At 42.6% G+C, this 27,278-nt stretch overlaps 2 protein-coding genes across 3 annotated transcripts; one reads left to right on the top strand and one right to left on the bottom strand.

Moving 5' to 3' along the window:
* Nucleotides 1-248: 248 nt before the first annotated feature.
* On the bottom strand, nt 249-6,449 carry LOC140634176 (pre-mRNA-splicing factor SYF2). 2 transcript variants are annotated; one of them, XM_072827761.1, is made up of 6 exons: nt 6,263-6,449; nt 3,030-6,075; nt 2,410-2,527; nt 2,228-2,318; nt 1,453-1,551; nt 249-961 (listed from the first exon to the last, which is right to left on the bottom strand). In XM_072827761.1, the coding sequence occupies exons 2-6, from the start codon at nt 3,030-3,032 to the stop codon at nt 796-798; spliced, it is 477 nt and encodes a 158-aa protein (XP_072683862.1). In that variant the 5' UTR covers nt 3,033-6,075; nt 6,263-6,449; the 3' UTR covers nt 249-795. The 2 variants fall into 2 exon arrangements, with proteins under 2 accessions (XP_072683862.1, XP_072683861.1); XM_072827760.1 differs by lacking the exon at nt 6,263-6,449 and having other exon boundaries at nt 2,984-3,040.
* Nucleotides 6,049-26,030, top strand: LOC140634174 (uncharacterized). The gene is made up of 9 exons (XM_072827758.1): nt 6,049-6,876; nt 6,977-7,036; nt 19,007-19,174; nt 19,395-19,508; nt 21,418-21,543; nt 22,630-22,747; nt 23,134-23,224; nt 24,011-24,109; nt 24,916-26,030. Exons 1-9 carry the CDS (start codon nt 6,064-6,066, stop codon nt 25,079-25,081), a joined length of 1,755 nt encoding a protein of 584 aa, XP_072683859.1. The 5' UTR covers nt 6,049-6,063; the 3' UTR covers nt 25,082-26,030.
* Nucleotides 26,031-27,278: the final 1,248 nt, after the last annotated feature.

Here is a 27,278-nt window from a genome sequence, read left to right on the forward strand (position 1 = left end):
CTCATAGAATATGGCACAAATAACTTTTACTTTTTATGGGATATTCCTTTCAGGTTTTCTGTCCCATGTTTCCCATGATTACTACTCAAACTACATGCCCTCATTTTTCAGTTACAGTTGAATAAGGTTAAAATCTCAGGCTTTTAAAAAAATTGTATTATGTAAGTTTTAATAATACTTTGGCCAAATGTTTGAATACAGTTTCTTCCAAGGGAAATTTGCTTTTTGAAAATGGTGTATTTACAAAATGTCATTAGAGGATCAGTTTCTTTCTTTTTTTTTTTCTTACCTTCTGTGCTTTCTTTTTTTTTTTTTTCTTACCTTCTGTGCTCGCCCTGTAAATGTACCTGGGCCCTGGGGTAGAGCATGGGATAGGCAAGCACCTGTTAATTGTGACTATTTCTGGAGAGGGTTGGCCAGGGTGAATTTCCAGTAGCCACTGTCCCCTTCCTTTCACCACCTACCATAGCTTACAAGAAAAATTGGTACCAATTTAGCATTCTATTTCTGAAGCTCCCTAGTTCAACTCTAGGTCAAGTCAAACATGACAAATCTAAGGATGATGATGACTCACATGTTTGTAGCTAGGAATTTTAAGCCCAGCAGGTACATACGTGAAGCACACTTTGAACACAGAAATACATGACTTTTTTTCTGAAACAAGTGAATAATAAATATGTAAGCATTGGAAATACATAGTTATAGAACACTTTTTTTTTTTTTACCAATTATAAAAGGAAAGGTAATAGTCCTGGTTTACTGTTAAAATTTGGCAGTCAAAACAGTTCCTGAAGATCAGACTGCTGTTCCTCTTTCCAAATTCTGTTTAATTTCAGCTGTGTATTTCCCATAGAATCTTTCTGCCTTCTTGTTGAATTTGGCATTCCTTTCGTTAATGTAGTCAATGTCTGCATCATCATTATAAGGATGTCTTCGGCTATACTTGTCTCGTTTTTCAATTCTGAGGGAAGAAAAAAATTTAGAAAATTCAAAATTGCCACCTTCTTTGATCATAATAAAACATGCCCAAATAGTTAAGAGTAGAATCAGTAATAGAAACATTACAGAATTCCAAGCTGCTTTCTTTTTTGGTCTTAAGACTGAAAGCAGTATCTTTAGGAGAAAATTCTACAAAGAAATATGTTCAGTGAACTTTCCTGAATTTATAAGTTAATAGTACTATCAGATGATCTAGTCTTAAGATTGGGAACACAGGTTCATGTTGAAATATAGGCAGTGATGTATAACCCTACTTTGAGAGAATTTATATATATACAGCTGGTTCTGCCTGTTACCCTATTCAAAACAAATATAAGTGATGGTGATGGGACCACTCTTCAAACTAGTAATTCCAGTGTTCTACCCCTTGCTGCACTTGAAGTCCCCAAAGTTAATTTTGTTAATGAGGCATGAAATCAGTACCAAAACTTAAGGTTGCATTATAGTACTTACTGCTTTTCCAAGTCTATGACCATCCTATCAATTTCCTCTGTGGAGGGCACATGTGTTCCATGAAGAAGACTGTTGGATGTTGGGTAGAACTCTTCTCCACTGAGAAAGAGCAAGGTGTAAGTAACATTATAGAGATTCAATACCGTAAGAACTAGACAATGTTTAGTGGTCAAAATGGAAATGTTTGGGATCATACTTGATTTCAAAGAAACAAATCAGACCTGACAAAAGGTATTTAAGAAATCATCTACTCCAGGGCCCAAGTGAGGCACCAGCTGAGGACCAGAGGCTAATGGACTCACTCAACCAAGTCCTACAGTGAGAGAGCTTGAATGAGAACATGGGAATAATTTAGAGCTCTCTCCACTCTGCTACACTATCACTATTAAAACAGTCGTGACCTTAAGCACACTATCTATCTTAGGGGAAGAGCGAGTGCAGCTTAGCACGGCCTACTGCACCTGATCAAAGTAGATATCCTCCATAGGTAAAGGACACAGGAACATCAGTAACATGATGATACTACGTACAGTACTATGTGCCAAACATTAAGTACATTGTATGAATGAATTCATTTAATCTTTACCATAATCTTCTGAGGCAAGCACTATTATTCCCTGTATACAGATGAGGAAATGGAGAAAAACTGTGTGACACATCTAGTAAGTGGTGGAGCCAGAACCCAAGGCCAGGAAGCAAAGCTCCAGATTCAGCACTCTTAAATTCAAGTTCTTCCAGGTAACACACTAAGAATATACCATTAAGTCACACTTACTGTTTTTCTCTCAGTCTCTCATAGGTTTCCATGTCAGGTTTGATCTGCTTGGTCAGCCGATGATACTGGCGTAACTGGGCAGCAGCATAATCTAAAAGGAGAACCCAGACTATTTTAGATATTGGAGCATTATTAGACCTGTTATTAACAGGCCCATTCAATAAAGTAAAAGCCAGTTTTACCTGAGAAGCCCAAGTCAGGGTTTTTCCTCCTCTTCTTCCTCTCCCATCTTTCTGCATCTTCTGCACTGATCTCCAGCAGCTTCACTTTCCCATAGTCCTCCCCTCTTGCTGCACATTCCTAAAAAGAGGGGAAAAAAATTAGCTTCATACCCTTATATAATTTTTTGATCCCTTTAAAATCAAAAGAGCCCTAAAGACTGCTATCCAGACGGTTTAAGTTGATTAGCTTGAAAATTGTGGAATTTGCTATGATCTGTAAGAAGTAAGAATCTGTAACACTGACACCAAAAACAGCTGTGGTGAGCACCTTAGCTATTTGTTAAAATCCTTTCTCCCCTCTTTTCCAGGCTCAGCGCTGCCCATTTCCTAACCTCCCCTGAAGCTGGATCAGGCCAGGTGACTAGGGCTGTTCAAAGGGAAACTGATGCATAAGAGGCTCAGGAGCTAATTACAGTTTCTTATTGTTGGAGCTTTTGTTACTGTGGCTTAGGTTCTCAGTCTAATAGTCATTGCTTATGCTACTCTAATTATGTGCCAAGCACTGCATTTAGTGTTTTACACATTTCAGTCTCACAACTCTCTCAGGTGCAGCTGAGACCAGAGCGGGTGTGCTCATCTACCATGCCATAGACTGCCTTGAGAAGACACAACAGAGTCCTGGAAATCACTGGATGCTGGAATTGTGCTTAATTTTTTCTTTTCCTCTTCCTGCAGCTCCCATTCCAGACGAGCTATTTTAGCCTCCCAGTTTGCAGGTAATTTAAGTCTTTTATCTTCCTCCACAACTTCCTGGTGATTTAACTTCCGAGCTTCATTCTGCCACCAGGACACATAAAGTTTGTTACCACAGGTATGAAAACAAATCTAAATAGACATTACCTGTCTTCTTGTATGGCAGGCATCCAAAGCAGACCTTTGGATGTTATCCTGAACAGAGGAGAGCCAGTAGAGAATTTTACTGTGTATTCATGTTGGGAGAATTTTATGGAGGGGGAGATTAGGAGGTCAACACCTATACTGGTAACTTTTTTTTTTTTTAAGATTTATTTATTTATTCATTCAGAGAGAGCAAAGAGAGAGGCAGAGACACAGGCAGAGGGAGAAGCAGGCTCCATGCAGGAAGCCCAACATGGGACTTGATCCTGGGTCTCCAGGATCACACCCCGGGCTGCAGGTGGCGCTAAACCGCTGCGCCACCGGGGCTGCCCTACTGGTAACTTTAAATACTCTTTTACTATCTTCAAGGAACCAGGTAGTAGGAATGGAAAGAGCTATGGTTTGGAAGTAAGAAGGCCTGAGGGACTTATGGGCTTGACTACTCTCTGGCTGTGTGATGTAAGCAAGTTTTTTAGGATTAGATTGAAACAGGGTTTCCCACAGTGTGAGATCCACTGTACCCAGGGACTGGAGAGGATTTTAGATGCTACTGGATGATACTGGTTCACATACTGAGAAGGTGATTCTGTTTTCATCTCTCTTTTAATTCAAATTGGATCCAAGATTAATTCTCAGTGACAAATGGGTTTTTAATACTTCGGAGAACACCCTAACACCTTTTTTTAAAAAAACAAACAGGGTAGGAGACACCATCAGAATGCAACCAACCCACAAAATCCAGACTGTGGAAGACTATAGAAAAAAGCAATCTTTTTTTTCCAACCAAATCAAACAAAATGACCTCCAACCCAAAACAAAACACAAAAAACTCAAAAACAAAACCCAGAAACAGAAAAGATGAAAAGAGAATGTCTAGATTAAAGACATAAAATTTAAAATTCTCTTCTGAAATAGTAATATTAAATTTAAATAGCAATTTAAAGAAAAACACTGGTGGTTCCATATATAAACTGTGAAGGTGATAGGAGAGGGACTCCAATCTATGCTTATTTTTTTTATAAAGATTTTATTTATTTATTCATGAGAGAGAGAGGCAGAGACACAGGTAGAGGGACAAGCAGGCTCCATGCAGGGAGCCCGAAGCGGAACTTGATCCTGGGTCTCCAGGATCACACCCTGGGCTGAAGGTGGCGCTAAACTGCTGAGCCACCGGGGGTTGCCCTCCAACCTATGCTTATAAAATTGAGAAAGTTTTTAGACCACGGAGTTACTGGCAGAGTTAGGCCAAGACCACATTTTTCTGATTTCTGGCTGTTTTTTCCTATCTATGAATATTTTAATTATTTAGAAAATATTTTATTTTTAAGTAATCTCTACACCCATCGTGGGGCTTGATCACAACCCTGTGATCAAGAGTTGCATGCTCCACGACTGAGCCAGCCAGGGACCCTTCTGGTATCTCTAACAATACATTTACCATCACACTCCCAAAGTAATGAATTCCTCAATATCAAATACCCTCTAATGTTCACATATTCCTGATGGTCTCAAGTGTTTATTATTTTTACAGTTTGAATTCTGACAAGTTCCATATATTGTGATTAGTCAATATATCTCTTAAGGTTTATTTATTCTATAGTTTAATTCTCTATCTCTTTAACCCCCTGCTCTTTTGAGGACTGTGAAAATGCTTAGGCTGTGTGTCCTATTTCCCGAAGTGCTAGCTGTCTCCCTGTGATGTCCTTTAACATGCTCCGTTGATCCCTGTATTTCTTGTAAACTGTTCATTAGATCTAGTGGTTTCATTCAGTTTGGGTAATACTTATTTTTAACAAGTATTATATGAAACTAGTGTTACGTACTTCTATCAGGAGACACATAATCTCTGATTTTCTCCCTTTTTGTGATGTTTGCAGTTACTGATTACCTACATCCAGTGATCTGTTAATAAAACTGCAAAAGTGTGATGTTTGAATTTTATTATTTCTTCATTCCAGCCTACTCTTCACACAGTACCAGCTTTTAGATTGAGTTTTTCTGGGCAAATAAAAATAAGTGCACTCCTCACACATACCCTGCCTGCCTGCAGGCCTCCCACCCTCATGAGGACTCCTGCCTTTGCACTTGTTCTTATGCTCTTGCGGTACCTCTTCCCGTCTCCTTTACTTGTCGGATAATATCTCACTCATCTTTCAAGGAGCTTACTTGTCCCATTAGTCCTTAGTTGTCTTTTTCTTCTCTGTCCTTGAGGCACTTTGCTCCTCCCTTTAACATACAATTACCATTGAGTCGTGTTGTGGTGTAATTACCGGTTCTGGACCTGAGGCAGGGGCCTTACTGTATTGACTGCTGCATCCACACTAACTGGCTGGGGTACACTAGGAGCTTGGCGGGAAGTGGGGAGGAGGGTGTTGGGATGAGTGAGTGAGTGGCCAACTTGCTGTGTGACAACAGACACATTCCCTTCCACTTCTGGCCCGCGGTATCCCCCTCCATAAAAAGAAGAGTTTGATAGAATCACTAGAGCTGAGCTTGTGGGGAGAGCTTGCATTAAACAAAACAAAACAAACAAACAAAAAAAAACAGTATCTGGGTCCAGGAAATTATTAAATCAGACATTCTAAAAGTGAGGCCTAAGCACGAGCATTTTTAAAAAGTTCTGGAGTGGGGGGATCCCCGGGTGGCTCAGCGGTTCAGCGCTTGCCTTCGGCCCAGGGCGTGATCCCGGGGTCCTGGGATCGAGTCCCGCGTCGGGCTCCCCGCATGGAGCCTGCTTCTCCCTCTGCCTGTGTCTCTGCCTCTCTCCTTGTGTCTCTCATGAATAAAAATCTTAAAAAAACAAAAAACAAAAAATCAACTCTGGAGGGATTCCAGCGTGCTACTGGGGCGGAAACCACCGGGAAAGACCTTTCTTCAGCTCCGGGGTCGGTCAGGCGCGCAGGTGCGGCTCGGTGGTCCCTCCCGCGTCGCGCCCGCCGCGGGGGCACAGGTCTCCGCGGCCCCGCGGGCTACTCACCCGCTTCAGGTGCAGCCTCTGTTCGCGCCTCTGCTCTCCGCCCTCCGCGCTGTTCGCCGGCACCTGGGCAAGGAGCACCGGCTGGAGTCGGGGCGGCCCCGCCGGGTCGAGCCCTCAGCGCCGGCCCGACCCCACGCGTGTGTGCCTCCCTCCCTGGCGCCGCCTCCACGTCTAGCCAAGCCCGTAGCCGCAGGCGCCCCTACCCCATCCCCTGGGCGAAGCCCGCCACCTTCTCATTCCCAGACTCAGACCCAGCCGCCATCACCCGGCAGCGCCCGATCCCTCTGACTTCGGCGACAAATAACTTTCCCGACTGGGCGGTAGCCACAGGTATCCGGGAGAAAACCCCGCCCCTTTCTGCTTCTCCCGGAGACAAGGGACCAATCCCCGCCCGTCGCAGCCCTGGGCCGTATCCGATTGGTCCAGGGCTGTGCGCAGGCGCGTTGAGTAGAGACACCTGGGCGGCGCGGGTAAAACCAGAGACCTGGAGTCAGCGCTCTTGGGACCAAGAGGAGGAAAAAACCCACCGAATGTGTGGAAATGCAACCCAAAGCTCAAGATGTGCTCATCATCTGACCAACCTTGTAGTTCAGATTTCTGAATTCAAATCCAGGGTAGATTCACAGTTACCATCACGTCATCCTGTTTTTGTTTGTTTGTTTGTTTACTTCATCCTGTTTTAATCCCCGCTTAGTTTATTGTCGCCCTGCTCAGGTCAACGTGAGCTCCAAGAGGACAGCGGATTCCTGTGGCCCGAACGGTACCTGGTGTAGGGTATGAACTAATTTCATACTGTTGAGTGAAAGAAGGAACAAATTGGTTGGGGGCTATTTGGTATCTTGAGTATCTTCGTGATGCAGAGGATTTGGATTAATTTGAGGCTTTGACTTTCTTTGGAAAATTCTGCACAGAACAGCATTCTTCATGTATCTGTTCACTCATTCAATAATGAACTGTATGATCGTTCTTATTTGTTTGCTAACTAGTCTGCTCTTTGGTTCATCATCTATGAAAAAGAAATAATAAAGCAATACCTATGTAACAGAGTAGTTTGGGGATAAATTAGATAATATGGGTGAAGTATCTGTGACTAGTACCTGGCCCATAGCAAATGATGAGTTATTGCTGACTTTTACCAGTTGGCATTAGATGTCCCCCCCTCTCCTGCCTGAGATTTTATTAAATGTCTTTCCTCAGGGAAGCCTTAACCTCCACTGCCTGAAGGGTCACTTGCCTGTTATAGCTCATCATACTTTCTTCTTTGTTACATTTACATAAGTGTAATTAAACAAGTGTGGAATTGCTTTGTTTAATGCCGCTGATTTAAATGAGGCAAGTTTCTAAACCACTATTAATACAGCAAATCAGGATCCCTGGGTGGTGCAGCGGTTTAGCGCCTGCCTTTGGCCCAGGGAGCGATCCTGGAGACCCGGGATCGAATCCCACGTCGGGCTCCCGGTGCATGGAGCCTGCTTCTTCCTCTGCCTATGTCTCTGCCTCTCTCTCTCTCTCTGTGACTATCATAAATAAATAAAAAAAATGCAGCAAATCTAGGCCTTTATTGTTTTCTGTATCATGGATGAATTGATAGAGGAGTCTTACATGTATTTATATTCTTTAGGAATACAGAAATGTCCATGACATAATTATTTTCAGAAAGATCACACTGGAATTACAGGTTCTACAAAACATTTTGTCAGAGCCCTACAAACTGAAGTCAAATAATTAAGGAGAGTTTAATGAAGTGATTGTTTACAAAGTTGTGGCCTGGGTTAAGAGAAACCAGCAAAAGAAAGTGAAGCATTCTTCACTAGAAGGCTAGCAGCAGGGAAAAGCCATTGCTACCCCTAATCTTTTTTTTTTAATTTTTATTTATTTATGATAGTCACAAACAGAGAGAGAGAGAGAGAAGCAGGCTCCATAGTCACACACACAGAGAGAGAGAGAGAGAGAGGCAGAGGCTCCATGCACTGGGAGCCCGACGTGGGATTCAATCCCAGGTCTCCAGGATCGCGCCCTGGGCCAAAGGCAGGTGCTAAACCACTGTGCCACCCAGGGATCCCTGTTACCCCTAATCTTAAAGAGGTAAGGGAAGGATAGGGTAGGAGAGGGTCTTCAGGCAGAGGCTGTAACTAAAGAAATCGACCAACCCATAATCCAGGCAGGGAATAAATATCCTGATCCCATTTCTCCCAGATTTCTTATCTTCTGTAAGTGCCGCTAATTGGAAGGATCTAATGAGAAGAGAGTAATAAACAAGAGAGCTTATTGATGCAATACATACGGGCCAGCACTTGTGGGTGCAGAACAGAGTGGACACTGGTGGAAGGTGGTTCTAAAGGAGCAAACAACATATCTAACACAATTCTTTTCATGGGACATGGTAACAATTTCATAATTTTTTGAAATTTTAGAAGAGCTCTTTGTTCAAGTTATATTTACATAGATTTAGTAACAAAGAACAGAACAAGTTGTGTGGCCAACTGAATTTTCCAAGATGATAGAAGATCTTCCATCCTATGTGCTGTTCTTACAATGTGACATTGGCATACCTCCTAAGGAGAGATAAGATCTATGTCCCTAATCCTTGAATATGTGACTACGGAGGAAGTGACATGATGTGACTTCTGAGGCTAAGTCATAAAAGGGGTAACAGATTCCATGTGGTTCTCCTGGGATGTTTGTTTTTTGAACCCAGTCACCATTCTTTGAGGAAGCCCAGGCCAGATGGACAGGTCATGTAGGACTGAAAATTGGTACAACCCTTAGGGAGGGTAGTTTGGCAATATGTATAAAAATTACAGAGGCATTTTCTTTTTGACTTAACTGTTACACTTCTCAGAATTTATCCTACAGGTGCAATTGGACAGGTATAAAATGACTTATGTACAAGGATTGCTTCCTCCTATGATTTAGTAAAGATGACATGATTGCAGATTCATTGGGTGAGAATATACAATAATTTTTGCTGGCTGTCATGTAAAGCTTGTTGGGTAAATTTAGTAAAGCTTCAGTATACATCTTGGCCAACAGAGGGAACAAAGACAGTGGGATGAATTCTCCCTTACCCCCAGGGAAAGCCCTAGGGTGCAATGATCTAACATCCAGGTAGAAGTCATGACCAATGATCTGTGCCACATAACCACTGAGTTCCACTCAGGGCTGCTTAGTAAACATATGGACAATGTAACCAATCAGTTTCCTTCAATATAACAGAATGCTTCCAAAGTTCTAGATATCCATCCCACATCTTGGGTGCAGTTGGGTTGGTTATGTTTAGAGTGATTTTGTTATTGTTCCCAACAACATAGGGGTGCCTGGGTGTTCAAATGTCCATACTGGGGTAAGCAACATACACCCATCCCAAATCTGAGTATAGCCACCCATGGTTCTGACAGTCATATTTTTTTATTCTTTTGGCTAACAAATTGGTGGGCTGTCTGCATGGTTTGGTTAACAGAAAAAGAATACTTATGTCCTGTGTCATTAATAGTATGTGCTATAGGCCAGGCTTCTGGATCAGAGTTACTAATGTCAGATATACTAAGGATACCATTCTCAGCATGTTCTTCCTTAATGTGTTGCTCTGAGGCCTTCCAATCTTCCCTAGGAAGTGATAATATCTAATATCCACCACGGTAATTCTGACAAGCTAAAGAGGGAAAGCTGTTCACATATTCAACAGTTGGGTTGATTTTTATTTTGGGCAAATGAGTGGGCATTTCCATCAGGTGTCCATCCCATGACTGGACGTCATAGGATAAACAGAAAGCCAACTAAATGATTCCTAAAAATTTTATGATTGTACTTGGGGTGTGAATTTTCTGTGGATTTATTGCCCATCTGTATCGGGGAAACTAACATAAAAGCTCTAGGGCTTTGGGAGCAAACGTGAGGCAAAGTGACTTAAGGTTGTATCTGTTGTTAACCTAAACCAGTTCTAATAAACCAGGGTTGATTAAAGAAGGGATTTTGGGGATCCCTGGGTGGCGCAGCGGTTTGGCGCCTGCCTTTGGCCCAGGGCGCGATCCTGGAGACCCAGGATCGAATCCCACATCGGGCTCCCGGTGCATGGAGCCTGCTTCTCCCTCTGCCTGTGTCTCTGCGCCTCTCTCTCTCTCTCTCTCTCTCTGTGTGTGACTATCATAAATAAATTAAAATAAAATAAAAAATTTAAAAAAAAAAGAAGGGATTTTGCCACCAGCAGAGAAGCCTGGCCTTGTGTCAAAGATCAAAAGTCATGAGAATTCCAATCAGAAGGAGTAATATCCCAAATATTTCAACTAGCTTAATCATCCTATAAAATGGTCACATAGCCTTTAAGTTTCCTTAAATATTAAATATTTAGGCACCTAAGTATTCATAAAACTCTCCATTTTAAAACAAGTATTTCTACAATCAGAAATGCAAGGATCAGGGTTACATGTGTGAATAAAACTTTGGATAGTAGAGCTGGTATAACAATCATAGGATAAGAGGAATAAAAGAGTATAAAAGATGATGAAAAAAAAATTTAAATTGTCATATATAGGCCTGGTTCAGAGTCTTGGGATAGCTGTCTATTAAGATGTCATCTGCTTCTGCTTCTGGGATGTCATACGTTTTAATTCTCTGATTGGGATGGACCGCCCACCAGGTATTAGAGCTTTCCTTAAATGAGAACCATGAACCCAAGAATCAATGCCTTTGAGTTTAACTGCACGAGGATTTTTCCAAAGTAACCTTGTAGGTCTTTTCCATTGAGGCTGTAAAGCAACTTGTGGAGACCTCTTTTCCAATAGACGGAGTCTCCAAGTTGGAGGTAGTGACATAGGATGTCTGCCTCCTGGGAGCATGCTGTGGAAGGACTTTTCTACCAAGCATGCATTTTCTTTGAAGCCTCTATGTGATATTCAAGTATTTCTCCTTTAATTAATCAAGGTACGCGCAGCCCTGGTGGCGCAGCGGTTTGGCGCCGCCTGCAGCCCAGGGCGTGATCCTGGAGACCCGGATCGAGTCCCACGTCGGGCTCTCTGTATGATGCCTGCTTGTGTCTCTGCCCCTCTCTCTGTGTCTCTCATGAATGAATAAATAAAATCTTTAAAAAAAATTAATCAAGGTACATGAATTCCTGAACTTAACCTCATAGGTCTCCCAGTTATGCTCTCAAAGAGCATTAATTTATGTTTTTTGAAAGATGTGGGTCTTAAATTTAACAATACAATTGGCAGTACCTTAGGGCGGGGTGAGTTAAAGGCTTCTCTAAATTTAGCTAGTTGAGTTTTAATTATAGAATCTGTCTTTTCTGCCAATTCCGAGTATTAATGAAAATGTAAAATATGGGATGCCTAGGTGGCTCATCAGTTGAGCATCTGCCTTTGGCACAGGGTGTAATCCCGGATCTGGGGATTGAGTCCCACACTGGGCTCCCTGCGAGGAGCCTGCTTCTCCCTCTATGTCTCTGCCTCAGTGTGTCTCTCATGAATAAATAAATAAAATCTTAAAAAAAAAGAAAACGTAAAATAGATCAAATATCAAAATTGGCTTAATTATTTGCCCAGTAATGGGTCCCTTGATTGCTGTACAATTCAGATAGGATTCTCCCATCTGGAGTGATGTTCCCTAATAATAACTTGGCTCCTGCTGATGCACTGGCTCTGTGACAGGGGAAGGCTTCCACCCAATGGGTGTACATACAAATCATTACGAACCCATATTTACATCCCTGAGAGGGTGGCAGCTGGACAAAATCCAATTGCCATACCTCAAAGCAACCTGAAGGCAGTGGGAAATGCGTAATGTTGATAGATTTTAGATGCAGCTTTGTGGGAAGAGTTCCAAAGAGTTCCAAAAAGTAGCCCCCCAATTTATCATGTTTTTCCTGTGCTCCAGTGGGTCATTTAATGAAAGAATTTTGGAGTTTTCTGTGCACAATCGGGGGGGGGGGGTGGGTGGGCAGGCAATCCATCTGCTCCAGACCAAAGATGGGATAGTCGAGCCAAATTTACAATTTGATTTGACTGTCTTTTCCTTAAAGGTGGGCGTTCTGTTGAGCATCCTTAATGATTGGTTTTAAATCACCAATAGTGGTTGAAGTTAGCATTAATTTTAGTGTAGAACAGCTTTGTAAAGCCACAGCTTTTGCTGTAGTGCATAACGGGTTGCCTTTGCTTTTCTCCGTGTTTTTTGCAGACTGCCCAGGACTTTTAATTATAGCCAATGACTTTGGTAATAGAACAGAGTCTAATAGTGATAACGCATAAAAGCTATTTTAATCTTTTGGCTAGAGAAGGTTAAAAATCGCTATTATTTCAAAAGCATACCAAAACCATGTGCAACACAAAGGGATACCTACTATCAGTATATCCTATCAGACATGTGTCTCTTGCTGGAATGCAAGCTCTAGTTCAGGCAAAAAGTTCAGCCTATTGAAGTTTCCATGTGGAACAAATAAATCACGGTAACGAAAGGTACAACATAGGGAATATAGTCAATGGTACCATAGTAGGCTTGGGTTCTGACAGACGGAGGCTACACTTCTGGTGAGCACAGCAAAACCTGTAAACTTGTTGAATCAATATGTTGTGCACCTGCAACTAATATAACATTATGTATCAACTATACTAAAAAAGGAAAAAGAAAACAAGTCAACATATTGAGCCGCAGAGGATTAACCTCAATAACTTCTGTAGCTGGTTACAGCATAACCTGCCTGATATCTTCCCGTTTTATCCCTTAAATGAGAACTATTAGTGAGCCAAATTATTCAGCATTTTTGATAGGGCTTTCTTTTTTAATATTTTATTTATTTATTCATGAGAGAGAGAGAGAGGGAGAGAGAGAGAGAGAGAGAGAGAGAGGCAGAGACACAGGCAGAGGAAGAAACAGGCTCCATGCAGGAAGCCTGATGTGGGACTCAATTCTGGGTCTCCAGGATCACACCCTGGGCTGAAGGCAGTGCTAAACCGCTGAGCCACTCGGGCTGCCCTTGATAGGGCTTTCTTGAAGATCTAGTCCACAAATCAATAGTAGATCAGTTGCAGTAATATAGTCATGAGGAATCTCATCAGAGGTAAGAGGCAAAAAAGTTGCAGGGTTTAGGGGCTCCAGGCTGGCTCAGTCAGTGGAGTGTGTGGCTCTTGATATTAGGTTGAGTCCAAGCCCCAAGTTGGGTTTAGAGATTACTTAAATATAAAATTAAAAAAAAAAGAGTAGCAGGGTTTAAAGAGTGACATCTGGTGATAGAGATGTTTGAAGCTGACAGCAGGAGAATGTCAGAGGAAGATCATTTGCTAGCAGATAAGAGCTTCCACCAAACGTGGAACTTAAATGATCAACGGGGAATTCATGATTGGTTCTTCTGTGCCTTCCGACAAAACAGTGGTGGCTGCTCGAGCTCTCATGCAGGGTGGCAGTCCTTCAGCCATTGGGTCTGGTTGCTGCCTGGAGGGCCCTAAAGACCTGCGTTAGTCTCCAGGTCTTTCTGTCAAAACTATGAAAGCATTACCTTTGTGTTTGTGAGCAAAGAGGAAGAAGGGCAATTGCTAATTTGGGTGCCCCAGAGCAGGGGTTGAGCAAGGTGTTTTACCTCATCAAAAGCCTGTTGGTTTAATTTAGTCCAACGGAGGGGCTCTGGTTGCTGCTTTAAGTAAGGCATTTAAGGATTGAGCAATAGCAGAGAAATTAGGAATCCAATTTTGGTACTGTCCAGCTTGTTTCAGGAATCCCCACAACTGTTATTTGGTTTAAGGAGGGGGGAAGGGAGACAATGCTTTTTATTTTCAGGATTGAAGAGAAATCCCTGTTTACTAATGACATGTCCCAAATATTTAACTTGGGGCATTTTATTTTTTAAAATTATTTTTTCTCCCTTACCCCCCAACTTGGGAGATTTTAAATTGTAATTTTTCTTTTGGTACTGATGGTCCTTTTCCAGCTAACTGTTTTAACAGTTGGATACTGCCAGTTGAACAAGCTCTTTATGAAGGGGAGCAGAGAAGAAAGTAGTCCACATATTGTAATAAATAGAATCGTGAGGGAAGCTTACATGAACTATGTCTGCTTTTAAGATTTGGGGTAGGGACGCCTGGGTGGCTCAGTGGTTGAGTGTCTGGCTTCGGCTCAGGGCATGATCCCAGAGTTCAGGGATCGAATCCCGTGTCGGGCTCCCTGCTTGAACCCTGCTTCTCTCTCTCTCTCTCTCTCTGTGTGTGTGTGTGTGTGCATCTCACAAACAAATACATAAAATTTTTTAAAAAGAAAGGTGTGGGATCAATAAGTAGGGCTCTCGTGTAACCTTGAGATATAACTGTCTAGGTATATTATTTTCCTTCCCAGGTGAAGGCAAAAATTGGCTGAGTCCACATGTGTGCTGAAGAGGGCACTACATAAACCCACTACTGTGTAGATTTGCTGTCTGGAGGGAATAGTGGAAAGTAAGGTGTGAGGTTTAGACACATGTGTATGTTGTGGAAAGGCAATGTTATCAATTGCTCTAAGATACTGCACAAACCGCCATCCTCTGCCGTGAGATTTTTGGATGGGAAAAATTGGCATTTTATAAGGACTAGTGCATGGAATAATCAAACCTTTATATATATATTCCTTGATTACAGGAATTATGAGTGGCCTCATAATTTAGAGGATGTTAATATTAGAGAGTGGCTTGGAACAATCAATCTGATCATTTAGATAGGAGGGACAGAGTGTATACAATGTCCAGGAGGACTTTTGGACCAAAGAATGTTAGGGACAGTGTCCAGGAGGTGGTGCTGTAGGTTTTGAATTACAGGAAAGAAGGTTATTGATGTAGGTGCTTTTCTATAGAATTTTGTGTGCTGTTCTATTTGCAAAAACATTCCCCCTCCTATTTAAAAAGAAAAGATTTTATTTATTTATAAGAGACACACAGAGAGAGAGGCAGAGACATAGGCAGAGGGAGAAGCAGGCTCCTCGTAGGGAGCCTGATGTGGGACTCGATCCAGGCATTCCAAGATCACGCTCTGAGCCAAAGTCAGATGCTCAATTGCTGAGACACCCAGGTGTCCCTTCCCTCTCCATTTTTTAAAAAAATTTTTATTTGTTTATGATAGTCACAGAGAGAGAGAGGCAGAGACACAGGCAGAGGGAGAAGCAGGCTCCATGCACCAGGAGCCCGACATGGGACTCGATCCCGGGTCTCCAAGATTGCGCCCCAGGCCAAAGGCAGGCACCAAACCGCTGCGCCACCCAGGGATCCCTCCTTTTTAAGTAATCTTTACACCCAAAGTGGGGCTTGAACTCGTGACCCTGAGATCTAGACTCAGATGCTGCACTGACTGATCCAGCCAGGGACCCCAGGGACCCTTACTTACTTACTTTATTTATTGAGCCTCTTTTTTTTTTTTTTTTTTTAAGATTTTATTTATTTATTCATTCATGAGAGACACAGGCAGAGACACGGGCAGAGGGAGGAGCAGGCCCCATGCAGGGAACCCAACATGGGACTTGATCCAGGGTCTCCAGGATCACACCCCGGGCTGCAGGCGGCGCTAAACCGCTGCGCCACTGGGGCTGCCCTATTTTTAGAGCCTTTAGAAACAAACAAAAAACACATTTACCCCTTTTGAGGTGTGCCTGAAAAATCACAAGAAAATCATGGCCTAACAGGTGAATAGGAATTATAGAGATCAGAAGGAATGGGTGAGTGCCTTGTAAAGTCTCCAGCTGAAAAAAGGATAGGTAAGGATTTTAAAATTGTCATGGGGTATGAGCCACTCCCACCGCTTGCAGTGTTTCTGTACTCAAGGGGGACAGAGAGGCTGGTGAGGTTGAAATTGACGTGTTGCTTCTGAGTCTGTAAAAGCTGCCATCACCTCATTCACAATAATATTTCTCTCCCCTAAGGTGTCAGTTTGAGGTCATGGGAAGACTTCCCATCCTGGCCTCAGAGCCGCCCTGTTCTGTCATTATGTGCCTTCTTCCCCAGCTGCTGGTGTCCTTAGAGGGGAAAGTGCTCTGAGGCTCTTGCAGCTGATTTTGTCTTGTTAGTTTGCAGCAAGCCTTCTTCCAATGGCTGGGTTCTTTTGCAGTAATTGCAAACACCTTCTTTAGGAGAAAGACCCTGAAGATTTTAGGGGGATTTCTGGGGGTTGTTAATTGTAATTGGAGATGCATGATCTGGGCAGCTTGGATTTATGAGTCTTTTCTTTTTGTTGCTCATTCTTTGGTGTGAGATAACTGATCAGCCAAGTTAACCATATCATCAGGCTCCATAGGGGCCCAGCTGAGTCGCTGTCATTTAATTACAGGACCAAGTTCACCGTCTAACCCATTAGCAAAGGTGGAGTTAAGAAGGACATTTCATGTTTAATTTTGTCAATACCAGAGTATTGTTAAAAAGTTTTTTTCCAATCATCATCATCATAATAAACCAGGTTCATCTGGCCGTTGAGTATATCATTGAATTTTTCTCTAATCTGTGGTCTTTGGAAAAACTGCCAGAATAGTTTTATGTAATTCTTTGGCTAGTTTAAAGGCATTTTTTTTTGGTAGCCTTTTCGTTTAGAAAAATCATCAAAATGCTATGTCCATCCTACTTTCCATCCATTCCCTTGCAGGACCCTCAGTCACAAGCATATGGATAAATCAGTAAAGGTCAGAATAACAGGTTCACGGATCTGAATAACTAAATTGAATTCCTTAGCAAATCCTAGAGGGTCTTCAAGGGCATTGGGAAAAGGCTTTGATAAAAACTTGCAATTCTGCCTTAATCCAAGTAATACAAGTAATTGATAATATCCCGGAGCCTCTTTCACTAGGCTTAACTTTAGAAGGAGTCTGGATGACTGGAGGACCTAGGGAAACTTCCAGGTTGTCATAGGATGTAAGTTCAGCTAGACTATAATTTTCTATAGGTGGAGAGCAAGAGAAGGTGGAAGAGGCTTCCACCTAACTGCTGCTCAGTTGCAGCAGTTAGCTCAAAAGACTCCATAGGCTTTCCTAGTTCAGATACTCTCTGAGAGCAGTTACAGTTAGCTTTAGAGAGTTTAGAGTTATTTTCTTATAAGGAAGCAAGTTTAGAATTATTTAATTTCTTGGAGGCTCCAAATACCAATTTAAATACACTTCCCATCCTTAGTTGCTCTTTTTTTTTAATTTTCCAATTGTGCATGCAGATAAACTAATTTTGGAATCTCAGAACATCTCCAAAGTGGTCATAGTAAGCACAAGTCATTTTTGGTCAGATTGGTCCAACAAGACAGAAACTTATAAGGAATGCGCCCATAATATTTGAACATAAATACAGCTGGGCTTCCAGAGGGAGGCTGCTCTCCAGCAGCAATTTTTTTTTTTTAAGATTTTATTTATTTATTCACGAGAATACACAAAGAGGAGAGAGAGAGAGAGGCAGAGACACAGGCAGAGGGAGAAGCAGGCTCCATGCAGGGAGCCCGACGCGAGACAGAAGCCAGCACCAGAAAGACACCCAAAGAAATGAGGCCTGAACCTCAACCGAAAAAAAAGGAGGCTGAGAACCTGGAGCTTTTTGGGGGAGAGGATACACCACAATGCACTAAGTTACCATCTGTTCAAATCCCTCACTGTCACAGGAGTCAGAGCCGTTTGATGCTTCTGATCCCACACCATTCTGACACCATAAACGTCAACTGAGAGAAGAAAGCAAAACTGAACAAGAACAAAGGGGTGTCTTTATTTGGGGTCTCAGAATTGCAATCCGGGCAGCAGAGATTCCAGCAGCCACCAGAAAAATGTGTCACCTGTGCGGGGGGGGGGGGGGGGGGGAGGGAAGCAAAGGTGTTTTTTGTTTTTGCTTTTAATGAGAAAGGGGAAGTGAGTGGGGGTTGGGGGACACAATTATACGACTTGAATAAAAGAAAACAAAATTGCCAATCGGCACTACCAGGCTCAATGGCTTTTGGTTCCACTTCGATGGACTGATTTATCCTTGCTAACGAAGGGAAACCACCCATGGTATGCACTGATTACTGTCTTCGTGAAGTCCACGCTGACAGTGTTCCCGGTCAGACGCCGGCCCCTGTCGACTCTAGGAACAACTGCTCCTAAAACAATTGCTGTTTCTGGTAAAGTTCAAGGTCTTTTTATTTTTTTAAAAAGATCTTACGTATTTTTGAGAGAGAGACAGAGAGCAAGCCGGGGCGGGGGGGGGGGGGAGAGGGGAGAGGAGGGGAGGGGCAGAGAGAAGGGGAGAAGCTGGCCCTCCACTGGGCAGGGAGCCTGATGTGGCTCCACTGGGGACCCCGGGATGACGGCCTGAGCCCAAGAGCCCCAGGCAGATGCTTAACCAGCTGAGCCACCCAGGCACTCTGGAAGGTCTTTTTGCCCAGTTCGAGTTCATTAGCTATTTGTTTTAAAAAGGAAAATGCAGCTTCTCTCCATATCTAGAAATTTTATACAGTTCTACAGCGGAAGGGGGGGGTGGGGGGAGGAAAGGGACCAGACGAGAGAAATATTTCTACACTACGGAAGGAAATTAAAATGGTGCGACCTGACAGTCCTGAGGGTCTAGGTGAGACGAGGCACGCAGGGGAGACCTGCCTCGCAGGTGACGCTGAGGCGAAGCGCTCAATGGCAAAGACACTTCGCTCCAAGGAGCGGCGCGCAGCTGGGGAGGCCTTGCACCCGGCTCCAGGTTTGGCGGGTCGCTCCTAAGCAGGTGCCCTTCCGCTCTCCCCGGCCCCGCCCACTTTACATTTTGCGGCTGCGCAAGGCTCTGCCCAATCGAAAACGTGTCCCTGCTAACAGGAGCAGGGATTGGTCCGAAGCTTCGAGACCATCAGGAAGGGGCGGGGCTTACAATGGAATGTTCTTCCGTATCTGCGGGTGGCCCACGGGCAGACGGAAGTGCTCTGTGTTGTTGCCGGAAGTGGCGAGAGAAAGTTTGTGATGGCTGCTGCGATTTTAGCCGAGAAGGTACGTCCCGTCGGCTCCCCCCCAGGGATTTTTGTGGGGGGAGACTCCGGGGGACGGCAAGGGCGAGAGGTGGGGGAGAGGCCCGAGCGCCGGGCCAGGGAGGCGCAGACGCTGTGACGTCGGGGCAGTGTGTGTGGGGGGGGGGCCTGGCCGGGCCCTGGCAGGACTGGCGGGGAATCGATCCTGCCGCCGCGACTCCAGCGGGTCCTCTTCGCCGCAGGTGCCCGTGGACAGCTCGGAGGAGGGGGAGCAGCCCCCGGCGGCGCCCGCGGAGCTGGCCGCCCAGAAGCGCGAACAGAGGCTGCGCAAATTCCGGGAGCTGCACCTGAAGCGGGTGAGTAGCCCCGGAGGCAGCGGAGACCTGTTCCCCCCCCCCCGGGCGCGTTTGTGGAGGGACGCGCGAGCCGCTCCAGCGCCCCCGCCTGACCCGCAGAACTGGATGAAAGGTCTTTCCCGGTGGTTCTCAATCCTGGCAGCAGGTTGAAATCACCTTTCAAAATACACATGCTCTCTCCAACCCTCCTCCTACCCACTTCTGATTTCATTAACCTGGGCAAGGTTTGGGAGTCTCTATTACTAGCAGCCTGCCTGCTGTGTGAGTATAACAAACCCTTCGTTTAACCTAGGGGGTATGTGGAGCTAGCGACTGGAAGAAAGTCGTCCATGTTAATAAGAGAGCTGATTGTTTGTTCATTCAAAAATAATCAGCAAATCTCCGAAAGTCTGTAGTGTCAGGGGCTTACCTAGTTGATGCGAAACTCGATGATTATGATACGGCTTTGGCTCTTAAGTAGAGGAGACGACTTGCTAGCCAGAAATTATATGGTGTGCTATCTTTGGGAACAAAGTGCCCTGGGAGGGTGGAGGAGAGATGAATACAGTTTGAGGAGCTCCCAGGGAGTGCCTCATATATGACGTGAGATCTAAACTGTTTGGAAGACGTGTAAGGTATTATCAGACAAAGAAATTGGAGGAAGAAATATCCAAGCAGAGGAATCCAATGCAAAGTGAGGGAATTCACATTAGGGATAAGAGTCCAGCAAACAACTGGCTGCAGTTGTAGCTGAGAAGGGAAAAAGCAGCTCTGGTCTATTTCAACCTAAGTGGTTTGACCGAAAGCTTGGATGTGGTTTCACAAACCCCCAACATCACTCTGACTATTGGAGTGAGACAAAAACAATACTGTTCAGACCACAAAAATGACCACACATTCCCCTTTTCTGCTAACACCGGTGTCTCTTAGGACCAATTACAGCATTAGTCTCACCCGATTAATCCTGTTGAAAAACTTAGGGTACCCAGTCATCGTATGCCTTGCCTTTCTGAGAGTGTCTCATCCAGAGCAGAGCCACACTGCCTTACCTCCCATACCAGTCACGGGATAAAAACCCAAATTCTGTAACTAGCCTCTCCTAACACCCTATCACCAAAATGCCTACAGTTTCCTGTAGTTTACTCTCCTTCAGTGCAGCAAACACAACTTTGTTTGACTGTAGGTATGTTCTTGGTGTTTTCAACTGGAGGGCATTGCCAGAGCCGAGAGTACAAGAATGTACAAGGGATGGTAGTCGAGAGGAGATGTCCGTTTGCCCAGAAAAAGTTAATAAAGAATCAAACACACTTAAATATTTATGTGGAGAGACTGTGTAAAGTACGTGTGGTTGGAAGTTACAAGATATGGCTTCCTAGACTAATTGCTGCCAACCTGTGACCTAAGAGACATCTAATTTATGTTGTCCCTTAAGCTGATATTGTTTTGTGCCATTAGGTTCATTTTTTTAAAAATTTTTATTGTTTAAAGATTTTATTTATTTTGAGATAGAGAGCACAAGGGGTGGGGAGGGGGTGTCCGCAGAGAGAGAGAGAAGAAGAGGGAGAGAGAGGAAGAGGGAGAGAGAGGAAGAGGGGAGAGGAAGAATGAAAGAAAGGAAGAGGGAGAGGAGAGGAAGAGGGGGAGAGGAAAAGGGGGAGGGGAGAGGAAGAGAGAAGGAGAGGGAGAGGAGGCAGAGGCTCCCTACTTGGGAAGCAGGTGTTTATTTGTATTTACTATACAAATGAATAAATAAATCTTAAACCCTAATTAGGCCATTCCTTTGCTTAAAATCCTTTGATGGCTACCTGTTGCTTTTGGGATAAAACAGAGTCCCTCTGTTAATGTGTCTTGACCCTTTCTAAATGGGCAAGATTTTGTTTGGATTTATTTTCATGTCTCAGCTGACAAACTTTTTGTATTATGGTTTTAGAATGAAGCTCGTAAATTAAATCACCAGGAAGTTGTTGAAGAAGATAAAAGACTTAAGTTACCTGCTAACTGGGAAGCCAGGAAAGCTCGTCTGGAGTGGGAGCTGCAGGAAGAAGAAAAGAAGAAGGTTAGGATCTACTCTGTTGGCTTGATAAGTGGTCATTCTATTGTTTCATTCTATTTTTTTTTTGTTTTTGTAAAGATTTTATTTACTCATGAGAGACACAGAATGAGAGGCAGAGACATAGGTAGAGGGAGCAGTAGGCTCCATGCAGGGAGCCCCATGTGGGACTCGGTCCCGGAACCTGGGATCATGACCTGAGCCGAAGGCAAACACTCAACCACTGAGCCACCCAGGTGCCTCTCAGTCATTCTATTATATCAAGACCGTAGAAAATGGTTTTGTACACCGGCTGTGGAACCAGACTGCTGGAGTCCACATGATGGCCCTGCTTTTTACTAGCAGCAATACTTTGGGGGACTTATTTAACCTCTCTGTACCTCTGTTTTCTCATCTGTAAAATGGGGACTGTAACATTGTAGTTGCTGACGAAGTAAACAAGTCAGTGCATGAAGAGCATTTCTGAGGGGTCTAGAAACTGCTACTCATTGAGTATGTGTGATTGATTGATTGATTGATTATTTATTTATTTGATTTTACTTATTCATGAGAGACACAGAGAGGCATAGACACAGGCAGAGGGAGGAGAAACAGGCTTCATGCAGGGAGCCTGATGTGGGACTCGATCCCAGGACTCTGGGATCACACCCTGAGCCAAAGGCAGACACTCAACTGCTGAGCCACCCAGGTGTCCCAGAGTACATGTTTTAAATTGAGGTGGGCATTCTTAAACACCGTAGTAGGTTCCCAGTTTTCCTCCAAATAGTAATCGTTAGTTTTAAAGTATTGCCTGATATCTTTGTTCAACTTTTTTTTAAAAGATTTTATTTATTTATTCATGAGACACACACACACACAGAGAGATAGAGATAGAGAGAGAGAGAGAGAGAGACAGAGACATAGAGAGAGGGAGAAGCAGGCTCTATGCAGGGAGCCCAATGCGGTACTTGATCCCAGGTCTCTGGGATCATGCCTATAGCTGAAGGCAGATTCTCAACTGCTAAGCCCACCCAGGCATCCCTTGATTTAAAATAGATCCAGTACTTGCTTGGGTCACCATTGCAGGTATTAGCTGGTTTTCCCTCTTCTTAGGAATGTGCGGCGAGAGGGGAGGACTATGAGAAAGTGAAGCTGCTGGAGATCAGTGCAGAAGATGCAGAAAGATGGGAAAGGAAGAAGAGGAGGAAAAACCCTGACCTGGGATTCTCAGGTAAAGCTCATTATTCCTTTACTGAATGTTCCCTGTTAGATTAGTATTACCTTCAGAGTTTCTGGTTTTAAAAAAGGATATTGCCCGCTGCTTCCCCAAAAGAAAAAAGGATATGCCCCTTTGTGGGATATTTTCCAAGATGCTTAAACCCAAGAAAAATACAAATATGTCTCATAGAGCAGAAGTAAAAAAAGCTATACTTCAGCCAGCTGGATTCTTTTATTCTTTATGGTAAAACTAGCAAAAGCCCATATTGCAGCATCTTTAGGGTAGAAGCTATACTCAGTGTCTTGTGCAAATATTAACTAATAATGATTTTGATATTCTCTGGATCATAATGACAAAACAGGGAAATATATCTTCTCCAATTCTCCTTTTATCTTTAGATTATGCTGCTGCCCAGTTACGCCAGTATCATCGGCTGACGAAGCAGATCAAGCCTGACATGGAAACCTATGAGAGACTGAGAGAAAAACAGTGAGTTGACAGGATTAATGCAAGTCCTGTTTTCATTCTGCAGGGACATAGGGGCGTGTGTGTGGTGTAGACATACATACACACGTACATAGATACAAACACACTTTAAAGCTTGGGTGTGAGTCAGCAGCAGCTGTCTAAGAATGCTCTCTGGCCTTGACAATACTATTTGTTGCTCACTCCACAGCAGTTCGGCTAGCCACCTGGTTATTGTTCTAGCTGGGCATTCTAAGACTGGGTGTTGAGAGTTTAAGAACCAGATTATCATAGTTACTCAGATATTTTAGGAGACAGAATGCCTTAGTGCCGGGATGGGTGAACATCTTCTGTAAACATTTTAGGCTTTGTGGGCTCTTTGGTCTCCGTCAAAACTACTCCACTGCCGTGATATGAAAGCCTCCTTGGAGGATACACGAACAAATAGGTGTGGCTGGGGCCCAGTAAAATGTTTGCAAAAGCACATAGTGTGGTTTGCTAACCTTTGTATTAGTGGGAAGGGAACCTAAACCTGGAAGCATGTCCCTTAACCTCTGGCCCTTGGCTCTTAAATCTGTAGAATGAAGCTGCTGGAGGAGGTAATATATTAGGTCCCCTTCAATTCTTTATTTACTTATTTATTTTTAAAAGTTAAGGTAGGATCCCACAGTTAACACACGTATATTTTTTATTTCTTACCAGGAGTGGTAGTTTAGTTTTAAATTTGCCAACGTGGAAAAAATAAATAAATAAATTTGCCAACGTGGAACTGTGTAGTGTTACTTTAAGTCTGTTTTGCTGTCTTTTTAGTGGAGAAGAGTTTTTCCCAACTTCCAACAGTCTTCTTCATGGAACACATGTGCCTTCCACAGAGGAGGTTGATAGGATGGTCATAGATCTGGAAAAACAGTGAGTACTCAGTACAGCAGCCTGAACTTTTAAATGTTTAATGACAAAATGGACACAGTGTGCATAGATTAAATTGAAAGAGCAGATACCCAAAAAAAAAAAAAAAAAAAAAAAAAACCAGATACCATTCTTCCTCATTTCTGACTCAGAGTTTGTAGTAGTTTTGGGGACAGATAGTATGTGTGTGTCAAATTCATATGATCTGGGATGGAGGTACAAAATATTGCCAAAATGGAGTTGTCATTATTGAGCAGGGAAGGCCCAAAGAAAATTATTCTTTAAGGGCTCTTACCTTCATAAGCATTCCACTATTTGATTTGAAGAAGTATGAATATTCTAGTAAATGCACCTTTGCTATATTTGTGTTTCTTAATACTGACATGGATGAATATTAGGCAGAGCAGAATTAGTTTTTATTTTAGGAGTTAATACATACAACTATTAAAATACTATTTAGTATATATACTGTGTACTCCGTTCATATTAGCTGTGGTTATTACGAATAGAAGTATTGTAATTTTCTTTTAAGTAGAAGTTCTTGTGTTTAGTGGCTGACAGTGTATCATTGCTCTTTTAGAAGATTCTGAGGATGAGTTTGTATTTTTGAATTTCAGGGTTCATTCCTTGGGTTTGTGTTGTCAATTAGCAATTTCAGTTTGGTCTTGATAAAAACTGCCCCCACCCCCAACCCTCAAGTGTGCTATTCTAAGTGCACTGATTCTACTCTTAACTATTTGGACATGTTTTATTAAGATTAGAAAAGAAGACAGTTTTGAAATTTGTAAATTTTTTTCTTCTTCCTTCAGAATTGAAAAACGAGACAAGTACAGCCGGAGACGTCCTTATAATGATGATGCAGACATTGACTACATTAACGAAAGGAATGCCAAATTCAACAAGAAGGCAGAAAGATTCTACGGGAAATATACAGCTGAAATTAAACAGAATTTGGAGAGAGGAACAGCGGTCTGATCCCTTCAGGAACTGTTTCTGGAAGCTTGAGAATGCTAGGGAAATTGAAGTTCTCTTCAAAGTTATCCCAGGAAACCAGCACTCAGTCTACTATGCTTGCCCACTCAGCGTTTACAAATAAATGCTTCTTCTTAAACATATGCTTCCATGTATATTACCACATTTCTGTGCTTTGATGTAAGATGTATTTTAAGAGGCAGCGTACTTGTTTTGTAAAAAATCTACTTTGTACAAATACTAATTATTTTTCTATGTATTTTAAATGTGTATGACTATTTAATCTTTGAAGCATTTTGGGTTTAGGATTATTGGCAGCATACATAAATTAGTCATTGCTTTGAGTGTTGTTATGAATCTGACAAAATCTAGAACTAGACTCAGCAACCTTTTGAGGTTGTAGACCGTGAAGCTAAGTACAGTGAGAAGGAAGGTGGCCATGGCTACTGGAGGGCTCTCTTTACCCGTGGCCTCTTATGAACAAGTCAGGAAGCAGAACTATCTTCCCATGAATATTGACCACATACAGTTCCTTTTATAAAAAGCAAATATCCTGTGGAATAGAATCCCTACTAAGCACTAATATTTAAAACAAATATTTGTAAAAAAAAAAAATCCAAATATTTGTGTGTGTGTGTGTGTATACTTGTATATATATGCAAAATTACATGCTTTCATTGTGTGAACAAAAATTTTTTTTAATTATGGGGAATTCAAAACAGTCAAAAGAAGACAGAATAATACAATGAATCCCATATACCCAATTTTCAATAATCATAAACTCCTGGCCAGTCTTGTTTCATCTTCATTTCTGCCTACTTTCACTTCTGGGAGTCCCATGTTATTTTGAAGCAAATATTAAATGTATAATTTTGTCTATAAATGTTTCAGTATCAAAGATAAAGACCACTATAATCACAATGATAGTTTTAATAAATTCCAGAGAGAAAGACTGGTATAGTTTTTTCTATGTGTTATTTAAAATGAGGACAGCCCAAATGTGAAAGAGAAAATTTTACAAATACATCCGCATTTGTGTTTTTTTATTTTTTTTAAAGATTCTATTTATTTATTCATAAGAGACACTCAGAAAGAGAGAGGCAAAGACATAGGCAGAGGGAGAAGCAGGCTCCATGCAAGGAGCCTGACATAGGACTCGATCCCCGGTCTCCAGGATCACACCCCGGGCTGAAGACAGCGCTAAACTGCTGAGCCACCTGGGCTGCCCCGCATTTGTGTTTAAAGACAATTTTAACATTTAATATCACTGGTTATTATTTTAAAATTTATGTAGCACTTTCTACACTCATTTTGTTTCTGCTTGCTTCTAGTATTGCTATGTGCAGTTAGGTCTGATCACAGGGCCTTGACGCTGCCTCTTAACATATTGAATATATGTTTCTGTTTCCATTTACACTTAGTTCAAGTCTTTGATCCTGAATATTGCAATAGCTTTAAAGAAAGAGTCAAAACATTGTCAAGTGTATTTAAAAGCATAGTCCACTAAAAGCCAGCAAGGTTTTTTTTTAATAAGAATGCAAGAGTAGCTTGCAGATCTGTTAGCTGTATGTCCAATATCAATTCTCAGTTCTTTACCCACCAGAACCCTGATTTTTTTGGTGAATTTGCAGTAAAATTTACAGCCAAACATTTGCTTCTCCAGATTGACTTGATATTACAGGTGGTCAAATGTTCTGGCCAATAAGACACCAACTAATTTAGTCTGAGAAACTTTGATTTCTTGGTAAAGGAATTGCCACTCCCTGCTTCCCCTGCTTGGATCACTGACAGGGGCCCTGGTGTAGCAGCCGTGTTGTGCCATGAAGTAAGCATGAGGATGAAAGTCAGTGTGCTGAGAAGAGTGGAGCAGAGCTTGAGTCTGTTGGCATTGCTGAGTATCTACACGAGCTCTAGGTGCCTACCTCTCATCTTCCTGTTTCTTGCCACTTAATAAATTTATGACCCAATGTCCATCTCAGGACATCTGTTGACAAGTATTACATATACAAGAGTCAATATGCATGTGTAAACATTACATAAACAGCTTATCCACTCTAGAAATAAGTACATAGGAATGGAGATGAGAGGAAATAGTTACAACAATAAAAATTAGGTATTTAGAAACAGATTGAGAAGGTCTTCATAAGACCTACATGAAGAAAATTATAAAATCCATTTGAAGGAATGAGTGGGGGATTTC

This window comes from Canis lupus, chromosome 5 (assembly GCF_048164855.1).
Source record: "Canis lupus baileyi chromosome 5, mCanLup2.hap1, whole genome shotgun sequence".
In the NCBI taxonomy this organism is placed as follows: domain Eukaryota; kingdom Metazoa; phylum Chordata; class Mammalia; order Carnivora; family Canidae; genus Canis; species Canis lupus.